This window comes from Astyanax mexicanus, chromosome 7 (genome assembly GCF_023375975.1).
Source record: "Astyanax mexicanus isolate ESR-SI-001 chromosome 7, AstMex3_surface, whole genome shotgun sequence".
Taxonomy (NCBI): Eukaryota; Metazoa; Chordata; class Actinopteri; order Characiformes; family Acestrorhamphidae; genus Astyanax; species Astyanax mexicanus.
Genome location: NC_064414.1, coordinates 6,399,695 through 6,423,086, shown reverse-complemented (window position 1 = coordinate 6,423,086; position 23,392 = coordinate 6,399,695). Strand labels below are relative to the sequence as shown.

The following is a 23,392-nucleotide window of genomic DNA, read 5'->3' as shown; positions in this document are numbered from 1 at the left end:
ATTACATTTTTTTTGAGGCTTGATTTTTGGGTTTTTATTTGCTGTAAGCCATAATCAATCTTAAACAATAAAAGAAATAAACACTAAAAATAGACCACAATTTTTTGAGATGCACTAGTACATGTTTAAATGATTCTAGTTACTTAAAAATATTAAATCTAAAGGTTCCTATAGCTCAGACTTGAATTTAGACCTCCATATATGCAAAAAAATGACTCAAGCAAAGAAGCACAGACACGGATTTGCAAATTACGTTCAAAAATGTTTATTTACAACCTCTGTCCATCACAGAGAAAAGTGGTAACAAGAGAAATCAAGAATGAAAAAGATGGCAGCTATTCTCCCTGAGCTGTACACAAATACAGAGCGAACAAATCTACAGGTGCTTCACACAGGAGAGGGGGTCCTCAACATTACAACACACCGCCCGCCCAAAACATACACACTCACACACACACACATTCACCATTCACATTCACACACACACACACAGAACTTACATCAAAGCCTCTATACACAGGTTATGACATAAAAAAAAAAGAAATTAAATCAAAAGGAAACAAAAAACACTGAAATAAAGGCTAGCTGTCCCGCCTCTATACGCCAATATACAAGGTGCTCTCAGTGTCCAGGTGACCTTTCAGGACCTTTCCACTGAGGGGAGGAACATAAAAAAAAATAATAATAAATGTCAGTCAGGTTCTCAATGTGCATAAAAATAGCCCCCTCCTGACACCCCAGTGGAAGCAGGAAGACTCAATTAAATCAATTGCAGTATTTCAGTGGACAGAACGTAGGTCAGCTAATGCCTCCCGTAAAGAAAAGATAAACGGTGAATAAATGGAAGCGTTCTGATGTAAGAAAGGCTTTATAAATGACATCGATTAGATTTTTTTTCCTCCTTCACATCATCAAAACACACGTCCAACCGAACGCCACACGACTGCTATCAGACGAGAAAACCGGTATCTACAAAAAAAGACACACAACAGGTGCGGGATATTCACAGTGAAATGGATTATGTCGGCATACAGCAACACTATTTACAAACAGGAGCTGTGGAAGCTCACTATCGGCTGGTAAAGCAGGAAAAAGAATGAGAAAAAAAAAGAAATGTGAGAAAATAAATAGACGCATCTCAATTTGTATCTCAAACTAATGACCATTTCCTTCAACATCTCAAAATAAACATTTTTTTTAAGGTTTGTAATTTGAATTGACTGATTTTAAGCAAATACTAGATGTTCAAGAAAGTAAATCATTTGTAAATTAAAAGAGAAGTCCATTAATCCACATTACTTTCAATCATTACTTTAAGGTAACAGAATAAAACACTGGTTACATTTAGAAAAGATTGAACAGTTTCAGGGCAATTAGTGAAGATCTTGAGATAGTAGTCTTGTGTTATGTTAAGATAATAAGTCAGTATTATTGATGCAAAGTCAAAATTTGGACATACAGGTAAAAAAAAAACAAGAGGCAGAGAAAAAAGCATGGTCATGATTTTTTTCCTAATGTTATTTTTGGGAATAGGCTTCAAAAAGTATTTATTGCAAAGAGGACAGAGAGAGAGAGAGAAAAAAAAAAGATATATTTTAGGATAAACAAAAGTAAAAAATGACTGAAATTCCGGATTTTATCCAGAGAACAAAATATGTTTCCATAAGTGCTCTTCAATTACCAGTGATAAATGTAGACAGTTTCCCACTTCCTCACTTACCCTAGATGTAAATAAAGGCCAAATACATGTTTAGTATCCAAATTTTGCTTGTGTAGTTTGAGCTACTAGAACAACGTTAATTTTAATACCACTCAAAGTAAGGCCTAACCAACAGCAGAGTCTGCACCACCTTAATGAAGACCTGAACATGGTTTGAGCTGGTTAGGCGAAGTGTTTGAGGTTTAGGCATTGACTGCGAGTTTCCCCAACAAAAAATAAGTTTAGTCTTGGACTACACATGATGTTTAATGGAGATTTTCCATTAAAGATAAAATACAGTCTACAACTAAACTTAATCCCAATCTAGGAAACTGATTTTACAGTTTTCTACACCATGCTTGTCTTGGCCAATCTCAAACTAGAGGTAGGGATTTTGGGAAAACTGAGTAAATTTGAAATTACTTTCACCAAACCATTCCTTTAACTTTCCACCACTTTCTTTAGCTTATCTCAAACCCCACATTCCATCAGATCACCATCAACCATTACAACTCAATGGCAACTTCCTTAAACCCATTGACAAGTTCAACCAATCAGGATGAAGGAAAATTGACAAAAAAACAGAAACAAAGGCAAAAAAAAAAAAAAAAAAAAAAAAAACACTGGCTCTGTATCAAGTCCTAGTCAGAAACATCTCCATTGGTTTGCAGGAGGACCAGACGTGGCTTTCTTGAATTTTTCGTTCATCCGATCTTGAAGGAACGTCCTTGGTGGTCAAGAATTGACAAAATTGGACAGAAAGGACTATGGAGGTCCAGGACACCAAAGGCCACTCCAGTCTCCAGCACATATATGGCCGTGTGTGCTCGTAGATAATTAGGTCATACTGACGTGAGAAAAACAACATGGGAGTGTGTTAGTATGTAAACATTGGGGGACTACGATGGGGGGGCCTACATAGGAAACGTGCAATGTGGGTTTCATCATGTTTACTAAGCAAATGGGCCATATTCATGAATCATCTCATCCTTCAGGTTAGCACCAGGTGGAAGATCTGATCTGGGTGGGCGGAGGGAAATCCGAGACTTGAAACAACTTTCTTTAAGATTTTCGATGAATACAAACCATTAGAAGTGTGTGTTTTGTGTGGGGGTGGGTGTGTGTTTGTGAAAAATACATAGTCAGTCATTTAGTCCGTTCTAGTGCTGAGAGTTTTGCACTTGTCCCATTGGCTTTCCATTGCTCTCCTCCTCCTCTTCATCTTCGTCGTCATCTTCCTCCTCTTCCTCGCTGACGATAAACTCTTTTGGAGGCCAGCGCAGCTCCCCGCTCTCCACCTCGCCGTCCGTGGGCTCCACCACGATGGAGGGAAGGCGGTCCTTCACTTTGCAGCAGCGCTCGAAATCCGAAGGGTCTGGGAAGATCTGAGAGGGACGATAAGAAGGTTAACAAAGGGTTAATATGGGATCATCCTCAAGGATCTAGCAACATGTAATGAAAGCTTTTATTAGGGGTGTGCTGATCTGATAGATATTCAGTATCAGTATCTGTGCAGTACTGGGGAAAAAGGAAAAAACAAATGGATAAGGAGGCAACAGATGTACTGATGGGAATGAGGATAAGCAGTACATCAATTGCAAACACACCACAAATCAATCACACAGAGGGATGTGTCGTGTTTGTGAAGAGATATTTCTTGCTCGGAAGAAGGAAAGTACACTATGATCAGAGGTTTACTGGCTTTTGTTGACAGATGGGGAAAAAAAGAGTCAGTGGGACCACATTTAAAGAAAAAAAAAAAGACACTATAAGAGAAGGAAAGAGAGATATATCAAAAAGTCAGAGAGACAAACATGATTAAAAAGAGTGAAAAAGACAGGGACAGATAGAAACTAAAAGAGACAAAAGGGAAAGCAAGAGCGAGACAGACTAGGGAAAGAGAGAAGAGATAACAGCAGGGAAGAAAGGGACAGAGCTACAAAAAGAGGCAGACAGAAAGAAAGAGAGGGAGAGGATAGTACAATAAACAAAAGGACAAACAACAAGACAAGGAGAACAGAAAAGGACATGGAGAGACAGGAGAAAACAGAGCAAGGAAAAAGGGACAGATAGAGACAAAAAGAGGCAGACAGAAAGAAAGAGAGAGGATAGGGACAAGAAACAAAGAGACAGACAGACAAGAAGAACAGAGAAAGAGACAGAAGAAGAGTAAGGAGAAAACAGCAAGGAAAAAAGGGACAAATGGAGAATAAAAAGACAGAGAGAGAGAGAGAGAGAGAGAGAGAGAGAGAGGATGAGGACAAGAAACAAAGGGACAGACAGAGACGTAGAACAGAAAGGGACAAAGTGGGACAGAAGAGAGAACAGCAAGGAAGAAAGGGACAGATAGGCAGAAGGAGAGAGAGAGAAACAGAAAAAAAGAACAAACTAACGAATAGAGTGGGCGAAAAAGGCAAATTGAAACAAAGAGACAAAAAAAGAGACAAACACAAAAGGAAGGGAAAAGAGTCAGATTAAGAAAGGTTCAGACAAAAAGAGACATGCATATATAGAAACAGAGTGAGAAAGTAAAGGATGGATGAGGATTAAAAAGAGACAAAAAAAAGAGTGAGCAACAGATCCAGAAAGCCATGCAAAGACAAGAGACAGGGACATACAGAGACGGAGGAAGAAAGTACACTATGATCAGAGGTTTACTGGCTTTTGTTGACAGATGGGGACAAAAAGAGTCAGTGGGACCACATTTAAAGAAAAAAAAAAGACACTATAAGAGAAGGAAAGAGATATATCAAAAAGTCAGAGAGACAAACATGATTAAAAAGAGTGAAAAAGACAGGGACAGATAGAAACTAAAAGAGACAAAAGGGAAAGCAAGAGCGAGACAGACTAGGGAAAGAGAGAAGAGATAACAGCAGGGAAGAAAGGGACAGAGCTACAAAAAGAGGCAGACAGAAAGAAAGAGAGGGAGAGGATAGTACAATAAACAAAAGGACAAACAACAAGACAAGGAGAACAGAAAAGGACATGGAGAGACAGGAGAAAACAGAGCAAGGAAAAAGGGACAGATAGAGACAAAAAGAGGCAGACAGAAAGAAAGAGAGAGGATAGGGACAAGAAACAAAGAGACAGACAGACAAGAAGAACAGAGAAAGAGACAGAAGAAGAGTAAGGAGAAAACAGCAAGGAAAAAAGGGACAAATGGAGAATAAAAAGACAGACAGAGAGAGAGAGAGAGAGAGAGAGAGAGAGAGGATGAGGACAAGAAACAAAGGGACAGACAGAGACGTAGAACAGAAAGGGACAAAGTGGGACAGAAGAGAGAACAGCAAGGAAGAAAGGGACAGATAGGCAGAAGGAGAGAGAGAGAAACAGAAAAAAAGAACAAACTAACGAATAGAGTGGGCGAAAAAGGCAAATTGAAACAAAGAGACAAAAAAAGAGACAAACACAAAAGGAAGGGAAAAGAGTCAGATTAAGAAAGGTTCAGACAAAAAGAGACATGCATATATAGAAACAGAGTGAGAAAGTAAAGGATGGATGAGGATTAAAAAGAGACAAAAAAAAAGAGTGAGCAACAGATCCAGAAAGCCATGCAAAGACAAGAGACAGGGACATATAGAGACGGAGGAAGAAAGAGACGGTAAGATGTGGTATAGAAAGTGCAGCAGGAAGCTGGTGTGTGTGTGTGTGTGTGTGTGTGTGTCACAGCAAGCAGTAAAAGACTGATAATAAATCCCCCTCCTCAAACCCGACCCGACTCAACAGAGGCACAGCTGTGTTGTTTGCGGCAAAAGCGCTGTGAGGAGGCCTGGGACTGACACACAAACAGACGACTGAAAGGAAGACTGCAGGGGACGTCCAAAATAGAGCCCACCAAGGACGCTGCTTTGTACCAGATAGGACACGTAATTAAAAACAAACAAACAAGCAAACAAAAAGCCAAGAAGCTACGGGGCAAAATGAACTGAAAAGACCAGCAAATTACGAACACCACTCACATCCATTACACAGCGGGGTAGTCTGCACAGATAAGCAGGTAAACTAACATACTAACTACAGATACAATTCAGTGACAATTCCATAAGTTGATGTAAAGAATCTATCCTAGTTAAAAATATATATTTATTCACCTCTCAAACTTGTGTAAAATGAGGTTCATGGGCTTTACAAAACACAAATCATCTCACATAAAGAGATCTCACAGTTATATATTGCCATTCTCAGGTCGGTTACATCGCCCTCATCTGCTGAATTTCCATGAAGAGTAGGTAGAGATCCCTCCTTCAAACAAAGTCTGCTGGCTAATTCTGCTGTGTACTGTCTGATGTTCTCAACCAGCGAGGTTTCAAGAATCAGCTGAGACCGCCCCTTAAGCTAGATGTGAAAGGTTTAAGAAAACATTAAGTTGATGTAAAGAATATACTAGTTTAAAAAATAATTATTCACCTCTCTTTTTTTGCAAAAATGGTTGTTTACAGAACCAAAAGTGCTTCTAAATCTACAGCATCACTTAAAAAAAGACAAGTAAATCAGATGTTACAGGGGACACAAAATCTCTTTTTGCACAACTCTAAATAGATCTATGGGCTATAAAAAAACTTAATCATCTCACAGCTCAATTCTTGCCAGTTTCAGTCAGTTACATCTGACCCTAATCTTCTGACTTTCCATGAAGAGAAGGTATAGATCCCTCCTTCAGACAAAGTCTGCTGGCTAATCCTGCTTTGTACTGTACTGTCTGAGGTTCTCAAACTTTAAAAGGATTAAGAAAACCTTATGTTCATATAAAGAATCTATACAAGCTTACAAAGATATTTATTCACCTTTCTTTTGCAAAAAAGTGGTTTATTGAAGCAAAAGGGATTCTAATTCTATGGCATCACTTTAAGATAAATCAGATGTTATACAAGTTTGAATAGGTCTATGGGTAGCTTTATGTTAAGTCATCTAACATAAAGCTATCTCACAGTTCTATTCTTGCCAGTTTCATTCAGTTACATCTCCCACAAATGCTGACTTGCTATGGACAGTAGGTACAGATCCCTCCTTCAGACAAAGTCTGCTGGCTAATCCTGCTGTGTACTGTCTGAGGTTCTCAACCAGCAGAGCGAAATAGATGAGCGAGATTTTCTTCATAACATAAAAAAGCATAAAAAATAAATCCTAGTAGTTCGATTCAGTGGCTGGCTAGCTAGATAGCTCACTTTCCCATTCCACCTTAAAATAGTGCAATACACTGCAGGGGCTGCTGAATTTAAGGCGGAACCTGCTCCAACCCTTTCTGAAGACATACGATAAAGCTAACTAAAGTTAACTAGTTAGCCAGCAGCATCTAATTTGATTAACTTTATAGTTCCACTGCTATAGTTTCTATCTGTATCAAGTGCTTGAAGGTTTGTCCCAATTCTCTTCATGGGAAGAGTTACACTTAAAAACAAGGGGTAGGGATATAAAAGAGAAATGGGATTGAGCCTAAAGCACACAAAAATTTAAGACCAACTATAAAAAGGACATTTACCAAAAATACATGCAACAGAACACACACACACACACACACACACACACACACACACACACACACACACACACACACACACACACACACACACACACACACACACACACACACACACACACACACACACACACACACACACACACACACACACACACACACACACACAAACACACACACACACACACAGAGAGTCTGCAGCTTTAAATAGCTCTCCTCCGAGAGCCTGAAATATTCCTGCTTGCGTATCTAAGCCCTGCAGAACTTATTGCGGAGGGGTTAGCAAAACAAACCCCAGCACTGAAAGGAATGAGGGAGCAGAGGGGTACAAAAAAAAAGAAAGAAAAAAAAATAGAACCAGGACCAGATCTCTGAGGAGCCCAGCTAGACGTTCAGGCCACCCAGCCTCTGAGTTCTTCTCCAGGATGGAAAAAGCAGTCTTGAGAGATAAGCTAAAGTGGAGTCTGGCTAACATGCTAATGGGTTAGAAGAAGCAACAGTCGCTTACAGAAAATAAATGTTACCTTCTCTTATCAGGGTTCATACACTTTTTAACCAATACATTTTCATGATTTTTCCATGCCTTCAAGGTAAATTTTCATGACCATTTAAAAAAAAAAACATGCAGACATGGACACCAAAAAAAAATCAACTAAAACTATAATTAAAATAACTGAAGTAGGTCTAAAATGAATCTGATAAAATGTTGACACACAATCTTTAATAGCAAAATGTGTCAGATCCTGAGAAGTCCATTATGTAGGGCTGAATGTAAATTACTGAATTAACTCTGAGCTGATGTATTTGTTAGCTCAAAATACATTTTCCTCATCGATAAACTGAAACAAAAAGATTTGTAGACCAAATTTCCATGATGTTTTCTAAACTTTCTGGGTATATCTATTTTTCCAAAACTTATCCAGGCCTGGAAATTGCTATTTTCTAATTCCATGACTTTTCCAGGTTTTTCATGACCAAACGAACCCTGTGTTATGATTATAACAGCATATACTGTACATAGTGGTATATAAAAAAAAAGTTTGTCACCCGTGATCATTTTCTTGATTGTCCTTTATAAATCATTGGTTGTTCAGATCAGCAATTAAATATCAGTTAAATATACAGTATCATATAGCAGATGAACACAGTGATATTTGAGAAGTGAAATTAATTTTATAGGATTTACAGAAAGTGTGCAAAAATTCTTTAAACAAAATTAGGCAGGTGCATACATTTGGGCACCTCAACAGAAAAATGAAATATTTAATATTTAGTAGCTCCTCCTTTTGCAGTAATAACAGCCTCTAAATGCTTATTATCGCTTCCAATGAGAGTCTGGTTTCTGGTTTAAGGTAGTTTGGATCATTCTTCTTTACAAAACATCTCCAGTTCAGTCAGGTTTGATGGTTTCCGAGCATGAACAGCCCCCTTTAAATCACACCAAAGACTTTTAGTAATATTGATGATTGTTTTTCAAAGGAAGGCATGCCAGTTCACTTAAAGAGAAGCTTTTTATGTTTCGTTTCATGTGCATTTCAAGTCACTAGTATTTTACATACAATGCTCTCCCCATATTCCACTTTTTTTTTTAATAAAAAAAAAAAAATTTAAACATTTTCGAACCTTTAAAAAGCACTTTTATTTGTGGCCATTTCCGCCTCTGCAGCTCCCTCTCAGGTTTAACTGTGCTATAGGCGAGGATGATGTGTCCATGTACTTTGGTACGCAGACACATCATCACAATATGCAGATCAGTCTATCAATAAGAGGCACACTGCTGCTGCTGCATCTCAGCCAATCAGCTCTCCCTCCTGCCCCCCATCTAAACCCATACATCATTTAGTGCTCCTTGCAAAACTACCACTGCCATTTTTTTTTTTTTTGCATTTTTCAAATTTGAGCTAAAGGGTGGAGTCAGCAAAAATCAGGGGGTTTAGTGCCCCTGTAATATGCAAAAGTGTGGTTTAATCTGAACACAATAGTAAAAGCACCCCTGCAATCAGCAGTTTCCTTGAACTCATCACTGTTATTCTGAGCTTATTTTGGAAAACTAAAAGCTTCAGTTCTGAAAGGAAGCCCACAGTGGAAAGACAGCCCGGGGCTTTTTTTCGAAATGACTGGGACCTGAAAGCACTGAGCTGTTTCTAGAAATCCTAAAAGCTCCAAGCTGCTGTGTTTTTGTCTTTTTTTCTTTCTTTTTGATATATTTTTGTTCTTTCTGTGCAGATGTGATGTGGAGCAGAGGGCAGGTCGTACCTGGAAGGCGAGGCTCTCTTTGCCGGGGCTGAGCCGCATGTCCTCCATTGGAGTGGCGCTGATCATCACTTCGGTCATTTCACGACGCGGCACAAACGCAGGGCTGCAAACACACAAACGGAGAACGCAGAGGTCATTTTTTTGTTGGTATAAGCTGGTGGAGTTGTTCAGTTTTCTTCAATTTTGTTTGGTCTTTGCTTAATGTGTCCATAACTTATTTCCATACCATCAATGCACACAAATCACACACTGCCTGGGCTGAGCGAAAATGGTAAAAATATTTTATAATATAATTGCATTTATAGACAATTTTACTATACATACAATTTTTTTATGACAATATTTAGCCATTCAGACAATTTGCATATAAATAACTCTTATTCAAATTCTTCTTTATGCATAACACGATGATTTATATCCAGTTTTTGCAGCACATCATCCAGACTAACAGGATTTTTTTTAATAACAACAGCGTTTGCCGTGAAATGCACAGATGGGCAATGTTCATGAAGCACTGATGAATATGCTTATTGTCAGTATGATAACCAAATTTAATCACAATGTAATAAAATAGATATTGATATAATCCCCAGCTCTAAATATAATGTATAATTTTTCTTTATTTGTGATTTGTGACATATCCAGTTCTCCTAAGTTTGGCTTCAGTATTGTTTGTTTAGTACCGATTTAATATAATTTAATATAATGATCTGCTTAACTCAGTTTGATCAGAAGTGAAAAATGCTTCACAGCTTTAAAGAATCCAAAGAAAAATCCAAAGATTTACTGTAGAAATGCTGAGAATTTTAAATGCTGGCTAAAATAAGGAAGCAGTATTTGTTTTTATTGGGTGGTGTCCTTCTCCAAACTGTAAAACCGTTCTAAAGCAACACAATGATTTTTATATGGCCGATTTTGGAACATTGCTGTGAGAGTTTGATTGTGTTTGTTCATGAGACAGACAGTGAGGACAGGTACAGATGTTGGTTGATTGGTTGGTTGAGCTCTGCCACGCCAGCTTTTTTTTATTAAAAAGGTATTGATTGGAGCTTCATCATCATTTGAGAGAGCACGGTTCCATTACTCCACAGCCTCTAGACTGGCGACCTTCGGACTAGGGGTGGGCAATATTATATCGTATACAATATATCGTGAGACAGAAATATCATTTTATCATATTAAAAATCCATGTCGTGATAATAGGGCTGTTCTGTCTTAAAAGTAGTCTATTATTTACTGTAAAGCTTTAGGTGCATTTATTGTATAATTAATGTTTTAGTTTGCAGTTTATATGCATGCACTAAATAGTCTGCATTATATTATTTTATGCTATATTATTTATTTTGCCACATTATGATTATTCTGTTATACTATTATACTATATTCCTGAAATGAATTAATTATTTTAGTTTTCCTATATCGCCAAGTATATCGTTATCGCAAAAATACCCTGAAATATCGTGATATTATTTTAGAGCCATATCGCCCACCCCTACTTCGGACTGTGTGAGACATCTAAGAAGGCAACCACAAACCTTTGAAATGATGCATTTTATGCATGTTAAAATTCCAAAGTCCATTTACTGTAATCTGGCATGACAAACACTAGTTAGCATCCCCTTACAAGGTCCTCACACTAAACGTACTGACTAGTCTGTCTCTTTTATATTTATATATCATTGATATACATTTATACACCATTAAGTGTGTGCTGTTTAGTCTGCACTCAGTGAAACATTAAAAAACACAGAGGCCACTAGCAGTCAGCAGGACGCACCACAACTGGGCCAGTGGTTAGAACTGCAAAAAAGACTCCTCATATACTTTAAATACATTTATATACACACACATACATTTGTGTGTGTGTGTGTGTGTTAGCACCGGTGTACACACTTTATAGTCATTACGAAAGTAAGCTGTGGGTGTGCAGAGGACGCAGTCAGCCTGTGCACCACAGACGAGCTCGCTAATCTGGTACAGTGAGAGAGATGGACAGGGCCAATATATATATATATGACACACACTGGGGTTTGCATGCTAGAGATGGAGATGGATAAAACGCAACTTCAAAAAAAATCAAAAAGCTTTTGCGGGCAGGGTTTGACTCAAACATATATAAAAGTCATTAATAAGAAAAAAAAAAAAAAAATCACAGTGACTTAATGCTAGTGGTTTACAGGCCCTATAGTTTTGTAATGCATCAACAACAACAACACTGCCATGGCTTAATTTAACCATTTGAGGCAATTGGAAACATATTTTTTATTTATTGTATTACTTCTCTCAGGTCCTATACATTTTTGACCCATACATTCTTATGGGTAAAATCTATCCTAAAAACAGCTTACAATGCTCATAAATGTCATAGCTTTCCCCAAATGTCGTTTAGAAAATAGCGGTTCAGGAGATCGACGGTTCGAATCCTGTTTATGTAGCTTGCCATCAGCTACCGGAGCCCTGAGAGAGCACAATTGGCCTTGCTCTCTCCGTGTGCACGCTGTGATGCTACTCAACAATGCTGCACCATCAGCTGTTCAAAAAGAGGTGGGGGCTGAATTCACATGCATCGGAGGAGGCATGTGCCTTACATGTGTCTTCACCGGGAGTCCGAATGAGTCCTAATGAGTGTGTTTAAATATAGAAAATATCAATTAAACATTGGTTTTAAGGTCTAGAAAAGCAAGTTCCCCCCTCTTTATTTTAATCAGTAATCAAAATCAGGCCTTGTTTCAAGTCACATTTCATAACTCACATGCTCTTTCTTACCCTGAGCATTTTGGACACTGTTTACCCTTACTCACAAGATAACACCTCACAACGCACAACTCCCTGAGGTGCTTGATTGACTTGACACGCAGCACGACTGGTCAACTTGACCTCCACCAATCTTAACCCTCACTGACATCACAGAAGAAAGATATGGATGGTCAGGTCCTTTAAATGTTAATACTCCACTTATAAAATATACTGCATGTCCAACCCAAATCCAGATGAAATGCTCTTTAAATCCTCTTTTTTACGTCACCAGGTCATCTATTCCTGTCCGAGCAGAGCCGAGACTCGGCCGCAGCTCCTTTCTCACGCCGGTTATTTAAAGTCCGTCGGTGTAGTGGTCAGTGTGCAAACATACACACGCTCTCGCAGCCAAGACCGAGCCACAGATCAAGGGACAGCTAAACAAACGCGAGCAGGAGCGCTTACGTAAGCATCGGACCAGAAAAGCCTGTCCAGACAGGAAAAATGTTGCAGAATTCTCACAGAAAAAATGTTCTGGTACCGAAATAAACGCTACAGGACACGGAATCAGCTTCCGCCAAGTCTGCAGACAAATGCATATACTATACAGATTTTTTTTTCCAACTAAATAAAACATAATAATTGCACCAGATCAGCATTAATAGTATTGCAATTGCATTTTGTAGTTTTTAAAAGTTTTCACGAAGTTTGATCATGACTATGGCCACCGGTCTTTAGCATTCATAACAATTAACAAATTCAAAAATGAATAGATTAACTGATTTATGAATTTGAATGAATTGTAATAAAATAAGTACTTGTCCAAGATAAATTACGTTAATTGTATCAGTCATTTCCATTACAGTAGATAGTCAGTCACAGATATGAACAGATAGAACTTTGGGATACTAGTGCATCTAAAAAAAAATGAATATAGCTAAGAACTTAATTTATTTCAGTAATTCAGTTCTAAGAGTGAAACTTATATATTCAATAGATGTATTCCACACATCTATTGTGGTCTATTTTAAGCGTTTAATTCCTTTATTATTGATGGATGATTATGGCTTACAGCCAATAAAAAAACCCCCGCTAAAATCAGTATTTCAGAAAATTTTAATACTGTATAAGACCAATTGGTACTTTTGGCAGTGTGGGCAGTGTGCCAAATCCTGCTGGAAAATGAAATCTGCATCTCCTTAAAAGTCAGCAGAGAGAAGAAGTGAGAAGTGCTGTAAGATTTCCTTTAGGTTTGATAATAAAACACAGTGGATCAACACCAGCAGATGACAGACATGTCTCTCCAAACCATCACTGATTGTGGAAACGTCACACTAGAACCTCAAGCAGTTTAGACAGGGCGCACCTGTATATCAAAAGGCAATTCTTGATGAAACTTCACTTTTAATTAAAGGAATAAATATCTTTAAAATAAGCAAAATTAACAGGACAACCAATATTCTTCACTGCAGGTTCATCCTATTTATTTGATTAGCGCCACCACATGGATTAATGAAGCAGTAGCTTTATTGAGTCTTTGCGAGTTTAGAGATCCTATGCATGTTTTAATAAATATATTAACATTTAATTCCACCTATTTATACAATAGAAACTATATATATATATATATATATAGTATTTCGCAATATCGATATATTATGTAGCACCACTAATTCGAATATTCTAAACATTCTAAAATTATAAAGCACATCTGAAACTAAATATATCTTTTATATTCATACATATATACATACACATGTACATACACACACATTATACAGTTGTGGTCAAAAGTTTACATACACTTGTAAAAAAACATAATGTTATGGCTGTCTTGAGTTTTCAATAAGTTCTACAACTCTTATTTTTCTGTGATAGAGTGATCGGAACACATACATGTTTGTCACAAAAAACAGTCATAAAATTTGGTTCTTTCATAAATTTATTATGGGTCTGCTGAAAATGTCACCAAATCTGCTGGGTCAAAAATATACATACAGCAACAAAATTTGTCAATTTTGGTGATGTAGCGAGTTGTGTCAATCAAATTAGCTTCATGTCATGGCCTCTTCACTTCTTGTAAGTGATTCTGATTGACTACAGCTGTTGACTTCTCATGAGCCCATTTAAATAGGGCTCATTTGACCCAGTGATTAGACTCAGCTACAAAAGCTACAATGGGAAAGTCAAAGGAACTCAGTGTGGATCTGAAAAAGCGAATTATTGACTTGAACAAGTCAGGGAAGTCACTTGGAGCCATTTCAAAGCAGCTACAGGTCCCAAGAGCAACTGTGCAGACAATTATACGCAAGTATAAAGTGCATGGAACAGTTGTGTCACTGCCACGATCAGGAAGAAAACGCAAGCTATCACATGCTGCCGAGAGGAGATTGGTCAGGATGGTCAAGAGTCAACCAAGAATCACCAAGAAGCAGGTCTGCAAGGATTTGGAAGCTGATGGAACACAGGTGTCAGTCTCCACAGTCAAGCGTGTTTTACATCGCCATGGACTGAGAGGCTGCCGTGCAAGAAAGAAGCCCTTGCTCCAGAAAAGGCACCTTAAGACTCGGCTGAAGTTTGCTGCTGATCACATGGACAAAGATAAAACCTTCTGGAGGAAAGTTCTCTGGTCAGACGAAACAAAAATTGAGCTGTTTGGCCACAACACCCAGCAATATGTTTGGAGGAGAAAAGGTGAGGCCTTTAATCCCAGGAACACCATGCCTACTGTCAAGCATGGTGGTGGTAGTATTATGCTCTGGGGATGTTTTGCTGCCAGTGGAACTGGTTCTTTGCAGAAAGTAAATGGGATAATGAAGAAGGAGGATTACCTCCAAATTCTGCAGGAAAACTTAAAACCATCAGCCCGAAGGTTGGGTCTTGGGCGCAGTTGGGTGTTCCAACAAGACAATGACCCAAAACACACATCAAAAGTGGTAAAGGAATGGCTAAACCAGGCTAGAATTAAGGTTTTAGAATGGCCTTCCCAAAGTCCTGACTTAAACCCCATTGAGAACATGTGGACAGTGCTAAAGAAACGGGTTCATGCAAGAAAACCATCACATTTAGCTGAACTGCACCAATTCTGTCAAGAAGAGTGGTCAAACATTCGACCTGAAGCTTGCCAGGAGCTTGTGGATGGCTACCAAAAGCGCCTAGTTGCCGTGAAAATGGCCAAGGGACATGTAACCAAATACTAATGTTGCTGTATGTATATTTTTGACCCAGCAGATTTGGTGACATTTTCAGCAGACCCATAATAAATTTATGAAAGAACCAAATTTTATGACTGTTTTTTGTGACAAACATGTATGTGTTCCGATCACTCCATCACAGAAAAATAAGAGTTGTAGAACTTATTGAAAACTCAAGACAGCCATAACATTATGTTTTTTTACAAGTGTATGTAAACTTTTGACCACAACTGTATATTGTGGTTTGAGAACTAGCCCAGGACACTAGATAGATCTAGTGTCCTGGGCTAGTTCTCAAACCCCAATAAAATACACTGTGATCCATCCCTGTATCTTTCCATCTTTCCATCCCCGCATGCCTGCAATATCGAGCGCTGTGATGTGATGACGCGTTTATGATGCTGCCTCATGCCTGTTGAATGCGTGCGCCTGCTTTAAAGCCCTGGATTACCATCCGTAACCCCAGTAAATCCCTGTTTTACAAGCCAAACCCATGTATTTAGCATTTCGCACAAATGGGTTAGGAGTTCACGATGCCGCGAGTGATTGAGAACCGCCTGCGCGCCGCTGCGCCCGGCTCGGTATGTACATTAGAGACGGAAACTCGCATACTCCACATAGTCCGGGCTAATATTTGCTCAGTGCGAGCGCTGTTTGCCTCCTGACACCTTCATTACAAATGGCTGCGCAGGTTGTGCAGAGTCAGGCAGATGGAAACAGAATGTGACTGCACTGGAGAGTTAGCGTTCTGCATGGGGAGGGGGTCATCCTGTTCAGAAGAGCTATATTAAAGAATATGACTCATCACTGAGCGGCTGCTGAGCACCGCAGGCCGGCTTTACAGAGCTGGAATGAACCAAAATCTACTCCGCAAATGACTGCAGCACTAATTTTAGGCCTAAAAGTTCATTACATGCTGCATTCAGAGGGAAATAACCCAACAGCAACATATGATGTACACACTCAGACTCACATAGAAGAACCGGTTTTGGTTCCACAAGAAGGACTTCATGTATTAAAGCAGGACTAGGTAGAATTTCCTTGATTTTTGATCTTTTTAAGGAAGTAAAATTACAGCTTGAAACTCACTGCAGCGCTGCACTGAGGTGTAATAGAAGGAATAGCGGTGCTCTCCTGTCTGTGCCGGAACTCCTCTGACCTCAAACCAGACTCTGTAAGTTATCCTAGGCGGCCGCGACCAACGCTCGCAAGAACTGCGACCTGCTTTCCTACCTTTAGTTATTTAGTTCTACAAGAACTACTGGTACATTCTTTACAAACATACAGACACTCTGGCAGAAGCTGGAAAGAGGCCGAATATGTCCAGAAAACCAGAAAACGAGAAATCCATTTGAATCCAAGATGGCCGCCATGCACATCAACAGTTGTAAAAGCATCAGTATTATCCAGCAGGGGTACATGCTTATCCTGCATTTTCTGGAGAACTGTACCCGTTTATACAGTTTCTACAGATTTTCTACTAGATGTTAAAAGCATTGCTGTGAGGATTTGATTGCATTCAGCAACAAGAGCGATGGTGCATTGAACTGGATTTGAGAAGCCAGAGTATCCAAACTGAGACATCTAAAATGTGATTAAATATCAAACCACTTCTAAAACTGGTTTGGATCTGGTTTGCAAAATCTGCGAACCAGGATTTCATGCTTTTTTTTTTTTTTTGCTGTTCACACTGGGATATGCCAAAAATCAAAAATCTGATTCGGGCTGGCTGTCTCAACATAGCTTCAGAGCCTCTGGAGTTTCTTCAGTCCTTTCCCAATGTTCCCCCCCCCCCCCCCCCCCTCTCAGATCTTCTATATAGCATCACTCAACAAACCATTTTAAGAGCCTTTTTCTGTGTGTGTACATAGCTGTATAAACATTTATGGTTCCATTATGGCATCACTCAGAGAATTACTGTCTTGACTGTCTTAATTTTAAGAAGGTAGGATGAAATGAAAAAAATCTATATTTATAAATGCTGTGAAGAGAAAGCAAAAAAAAAAGAAAAATAGACAAATGCGGTGAGGGATGTGCAGAGAATTACCTAGACCTGTGCAGAAGAAGCCTGAAAGCTAAACACTCGAGCGCTGCCAGCGATATTTCAACTCCGAGGCCACATAAACATCCTGCTCGGCTAAGAATAACAGAACATCACCCTAATAAAACACAAAGGGGCACAGGAGGAGAGGAAGAAGGAGAGGAGGAAGAGAAAGAGAGCGAGAAAGAGAGAGAGAGATGGAGACAAAGCGTAACAATTCAATATATCACTGGTAAAAGAGTCCGGGCTGCTGTTGCTCAACATTGCCCCACTTTTTCTTCTTCTTCTTCGCAGTCGGAACTGGAAATTTCTCCGAGCCCGAGCAAAAGTGCTCTTCACTAAAACAAACATAAGCCAAACGCGTGGCTCCCAGCCAGGACGAAGAAGAAGAAGAAATTAGTGCTGGGAAGGTCTATTCTTAGCGGGGACAAAAAAAAAAAAAAAAAAAAGAATAAAAAAAAAAAAAGTGAGCAACATTTTCCAGCGCCCGGTCAGGATATTAATAGCGGATTGTTGACATTCGCACGGAATACTTTCAATCACGCTAATTCTCTGGAATTAGGATAGCATGAGAGGGGGTAAGGGTGCACATTAATACCAGATATCAGCTCTAAACCCTGTGCAAAGCATCACTAGAGTGACTATTAGTGCGAATGAAGGAGAGACGAACCAACGTCAAGCCTGGACACTAGTCCATTGAGTTTTACAGGATTGGAAAGAGGATTCCGTGGCCTTATCTCCCTCAGGCTGTTGTGCATGACGTACACGCTGAGCTCTAGAGCTCACGACGAGCACCTGCTCACCTAAACACGAGGCCCACGTGCCACGTGCCAAGCAGGCTAATGCCTCATCAGCCGGCGGGGCTGCTGGAAGACTGGATGATGGACAGGAGCTCTGGTGGATTGGCAGCAGCTTGGGCGCGGCAAGATGATTAAGTCAAAGTAGATATGTACACTAAGCAATCAATCAATCAATCAATCAGTCTCGATGTTACCACCACTAAAATTTGATTAGCCTTCTATCTTGTGATATACAGCTCTGAAAAAAATAAATAAATAAGAGACCACTTCAGTTTCTGAATCAGTTTCTAATATTTTGCTATTTGTAGGTATGTTCAAGTAAAATGAACATTGTTGTTTTATTCTATAAACTACAAACAACATTTCTCCCAAATTCCAAATAAAAATAAATAAATTAAATTAATTAATTAATTGTTTGCAGAAAATTAGAAATGGCTGAAATAACGAAAAAATAAAGACGCAGAGCTTTCAGACCTCAAAAGACTTTGATACTAGTCAGTATGTGAACAATTCTTGAAGCTGATTTGTTAGAAACGGAAAAAAGAAAAATAAGGGGCAAAAATACGATTCAGAGACAGTTGCTATAGAACTGTAAAACAAAATATCGCAATTTGATACAATATTGATATTTTCTTATACCTACCCCTACAGCTGAGTGCTGATTGGTTGAACCTGGTGTGCTTGGAGAAGGGAAATCACTCAAATATACAATTAGTTATTGACAAACAGTGGGATAGATGACTGATAAGAACATCTTCAGAACATCTCCAAAACATTAGGTACTATTCTTTTTTTTTTAATAGAATGTTCCCAGTATGCAAAAGATCAGTACCTACCCAGCATGGTACCTAAACGGGTATGTGGGACCTCTGATGCTTACAGTATAGAACTTATAGTACAGGTGGCATTCCCAAGCCATCCAATATTATACCTATAATATACTTATTATAGTGATCTATTTACATACTGCTGGTCTCTTGACCAACTAAAACAAGCTAGACAAGCTTGTCTTGAGAAGTCACAAATTTGACTGTGTCAAAACTTGAGACCAACATTTGGCTAACAAACCCACATAGACTATTGTTGAGCAGAATCCAATGGGTTCTAATCCCAGAGCTCATCATCTGGCTCGGGTCGGCTGAACTGCACTAGATGCGAACGTTTTCTTAAGCTCCAGGCAGGTCATGCAATGTTACCAGGCTGGCAGTCAAATCTCTTCATTCACTTTAACAGGAAACACAGGGCATACAGCCGAGAGTATGAGTGGATTACTCCGACCCTGAGCGGCTTGCGGGAATAAGGCTTTGTTCTTCAGTGAGTCGCCGGTAATTTCCTCCACATTGTGCATCATCTAAACAAGCGAGGACTGAGACCAGACATTATTCAGAAAGGTAGGAGACTGGAGGACATATCTGGGCAGATATCTGGAGTGCTAGCTGAGCAAAAGCTTTCCTCTGGGTTTATTTACAATGTAAATCATCTATGCCAGTCAAGCTATATACACTCAGAAAGTATATTATGGTCATTTCAAGACCACATAATCTCACTGATTTAATGACAATATAATGGCAAAATAAAGGGAAAAGTACTTTTTTCAATAACAGCTAATAAACGTATATATATGTTTTTAAATCACACATAGTTTAATGTATTGATGTCCTGGCCAATGTGCAATTAGTTCATTCCTATGTAAACAAGTACACAAGGAAACACAATGGACAAGATCAAGGTCGGCCAAAGTTAGAGGTCATGTTCATTTATTATACGATAAGTTGATAACGCAATTATCTAGGCATCCAGACGTCACGATTTTTTCGTTATCGACTTACAATCGTACAATTAACGGACAAGACCTCAATAATATTTGAAAATGTTTGAATAATGTTTGTTCACATTTGTCTCCCATTTCCTCCATAATTTATAAGCCCAATTACCCAACACCAGAAGGGTGAAGACCAGCACATGCCTCCTCCAACACATGTGCAGTCAGGCGGCGCCTCTTTTTGAACTGCTGATGATGCAGCATTGCTGAGTAGAATCACAACGCTTTCTGAGGAAAGCGCAGCGACTCGGTTCTGATACATCAGCTCACAGATGCCTTGTGCTGATCAACATCACCCTTTAGCGTGATGAGAGGGAAAGAGTGCCATCTACCCACCCAGAGAGAGCAAGGCCAATTGTGCTCTCTCAGGGCTCCAGCAGCTGATGGCAAGCTGCATGACTGGGATTCGAACAGCAATCTCCCAAATCACAGTGGCAGCGCTTTAGATTGCTGGTCCACTCTGAGCCCTTTTGTTCACATTTAAAAATAAAAGTGAACAAAGACTATTTAATTTTGAAGTATTGTTAAAAAAAGTATCAAAAAAGCACACTGAGATTTTTGCTGATGATACAATAATAGTGTAACTGATACAGGATTTATTTTTTGTTTTTATTTAAAATGTAATAATGAAAAATGTCCCACACAGGAAAATGTCCCAATTTTCTGTGATCAATGTATAAATGTCCATCAACTGATACAGACCATATGATCAGACCATCGTAAGGCATTCCCAATCTCTCTAAACCTGGACTAAAAGTAATTGACAATTAAATAAACGTTACTGATGGCCTACCCTTTGAACACAGTGGTATACTAAGTATAAGAGCATTGTGGGTAAGACAGACTTAGAGAGATAGAGATATACTGTAGAGATAGAGATACAGATCTTAGATATACAGTTTGTTCCCATGCCCTTGACATATGATACAGTAGACATATGATACAGTGTGAGAACATTTCAGAGAGTCACAACCAGTTTCAAGATGTGCCAAAAACAAGACTGTCCAATTCTATTTCAGGGTTTATGATCCACTATTTTCTGCTGACATCATTCATCCCGATACTGACTGCTAGCATCAAATTGGAACATTTCTACCGCTGGTTATTCCAGCGACATTCAGTCATCTGTATGAAATTAAAGATTTCGGATTAATTAATACAACCCTAAATTAGGGCTGCACGATATTGGAAAAGAATTACATTGCAAATGTTCTTTTTTTGGCGATATATATCGCAATATTAAACAATGCAGGGCCCATGACGTCACCAGCCCCGCCCTCACCTGTACCTGAGTCAGCGCTGCACACTTAAAACCCAAGAAAAAAAAAAGCAAAACAACAGTAATCGGCCCTTTAATTAGGCCTTTAAATGGCTTTTTTTTTAAAAGAGTTTTTTCTGGGATTAAAAGCGTGAATTCTGCTGCAACTGGAAATATCTGTGCCGCAAACCTGTGCTGGACTTATGCACATTGTGTCAAAAGCTGTGCACTTTGCTGTGTATTTACAAGCACGTGCCCAACCATGTGGATGGAGGCCATGTGGTTACCTTGTGTTAACCACGTTACTCCTATATGCCCCCTCCCCCTTGTGCTTCCCAGGCAGCAGCAGCCCATCCCTCACACAGACACAGAGACAGAGACAGCGCTGTGTATCTACTGTACTTCTTGTGTCAAGAATCAATCAAAACACTGCAACATGACGTGTTTGATTTGATTGCCTTAAGCGACATCACGTTCTGATGACGATGCTTAAATGATATATCGAGCAGCTCTACCCAGAATCCCTCAGTGCTGATCTACTGTACACACACACACACACACACACACACAGAAATGACGTAGACACACTGAACACACACACACTGAACTCATCCCTGCAGCACGCGCCGAGGTATTAGCTCCTGCATTACTCTCATTGTTTCCCATCTGCTGCGGCCGTAAATCTGAGCAGTCAGTGTGGCGGCCAGAGGAACGGAAGCTGGCGCCGGACACCCTCACTGGCCAGAGCACCGAACGGATGGAACTGACGTAGGCGCCGCGCCGGAGCCAGGAGTCCAGCGAGGGGTCAGCAGGAACGGAGGGAAGTCATTGCTCATAGCGGAGCCAGTGGAGCACTCTGAGACAGCAGAATTCACAGAGACCTGAGAGCAGCGATCCATAAAGAGCTAATTATCAGAATAGAACTGGACCAAGTTTGGACACACTTTCTTATTCACCTCATTCTCATTCAGTGTCTTTCTAAATTTCATAATTTCATTATTTAAATCTGAGATGGTGATTTTTTATATAAATTTGTTAAATACACAAAAAAGGTTTTTGTGCAAAGTTCAATAGTCAAATATTCAGTGTATATCTCTATTAATTATAATTTATTCAGTCATATCACCCACTTTTTCTACCTCACAGTTAGCTATATAAACGCTGCACTACAGTAGGAGTGGGCGATATGGCTCTAAAAGAGTATCACAATATTTATTGGTATTTTCGTAATACTGATTACTCTTGGCGATAGGACATAAAAATATATATTTCAAGAATACACTACTGCAACAAATTCAAATAGAAAATTAAATGTTGCTATTGCATACAATATGACATGGCACACCCCTCACTGAGATATTAAAAAATAAAAGAATTTTATCAGATTTGTAACAGAAGTCAATGATCCAGATAGTATACTCAATGATACTAATAATAATGCACTCCTCCATATATCTCCATATATCCAGGATTAAAGTAAAATAAATGATACTGGACAGATATAATCTGTCTCTAGTAGATATATAAAATGGGAAATTCAATAACAAGTTTAACTATTTTACAATACAATCCAACAAAAGTCTAAACTAAGTTTTGTGCAGCAATTTAAATCAATATGTAAGAAATCAGTTTTAATCAACAACAGCACAAACTTAGTAGACTTGAATTTACAGCAGGAGGCATATATGCAAGGTGTAGTTTGGCACAATAGTACCCAAATATAACTTATTAATTAAAAAATGGATAAACTTTGCAATTAACTTCCATTAAAAATGACCACAAAATGGTTTATGGATCCATGGCATCACTCACAAAACCATTTAATTGCATCTTCACTCTTGGGGTTGGATAGTAAAAAAGTAAATACTATATTTTTGCTGTAGTCAAGGTGACTACAAAAAAAAAAAAAGATAAAGTTTCTCTATGGTGCATGTTGAAACGTCAACCATGGAATTATGCAGATATTTTTGAAAAATCTGAGGAAACCCCCTCAAACTAGAAACTCAGCAACACTTTACTGTGGTTCGGTCTTAAAAGAGGTGAAGCAAATGTTAAAAAGGAAAATTACCCAAAGTTACCTTCAGTCAGACACCTACAGATTCACCCAGGT

At 39.0% G+C, this 23,392-nt stretch overlaps 1 protein-coding gene and 1 long non-coding RNA gene across 2 annotated transcripts in view; one reads left to right on the top strand and one right to left on the bottom strand.

Moving 5' to 3' along the window:
- Positions 1-249: 249 nt before the first annotated feature.
- lbh (LBH regulator of WNT signaling pathway) overlaps positions 250-23,392 on the bottom strand; it is a 28,048-nt gene continuing 4,905 nt past the window's right edge. Inside the window, exons 2-3 of the mRNA XM_007228999.4 lie at positions 9,432-9,534; positions 250-3,084 (exon numbers count right to left, since the gene is read on the bottom strand). Of these exons, the coding sequence (XP_007229061.1) occupies positions 2,860-3,084; positions 9,432-9,534 (328 nt within the window). The 3' untranslated portion in view covers positions 250-2,859. The remainder of the gene's footprint in view (positions 3,085-9,431; positions 9,535-23,392) is intronic.
- LOC125802959 (uncharacterized) lies at positions 3,330-4,491 on the top strand. The gene is made up of 2 exons (XR_007440002.1): positions 3,330-3,391; positions 4,352-4,491. It is a non-coding gene; the product is annotated as an uncharacterized LOC125802959 (long non-coding RNA).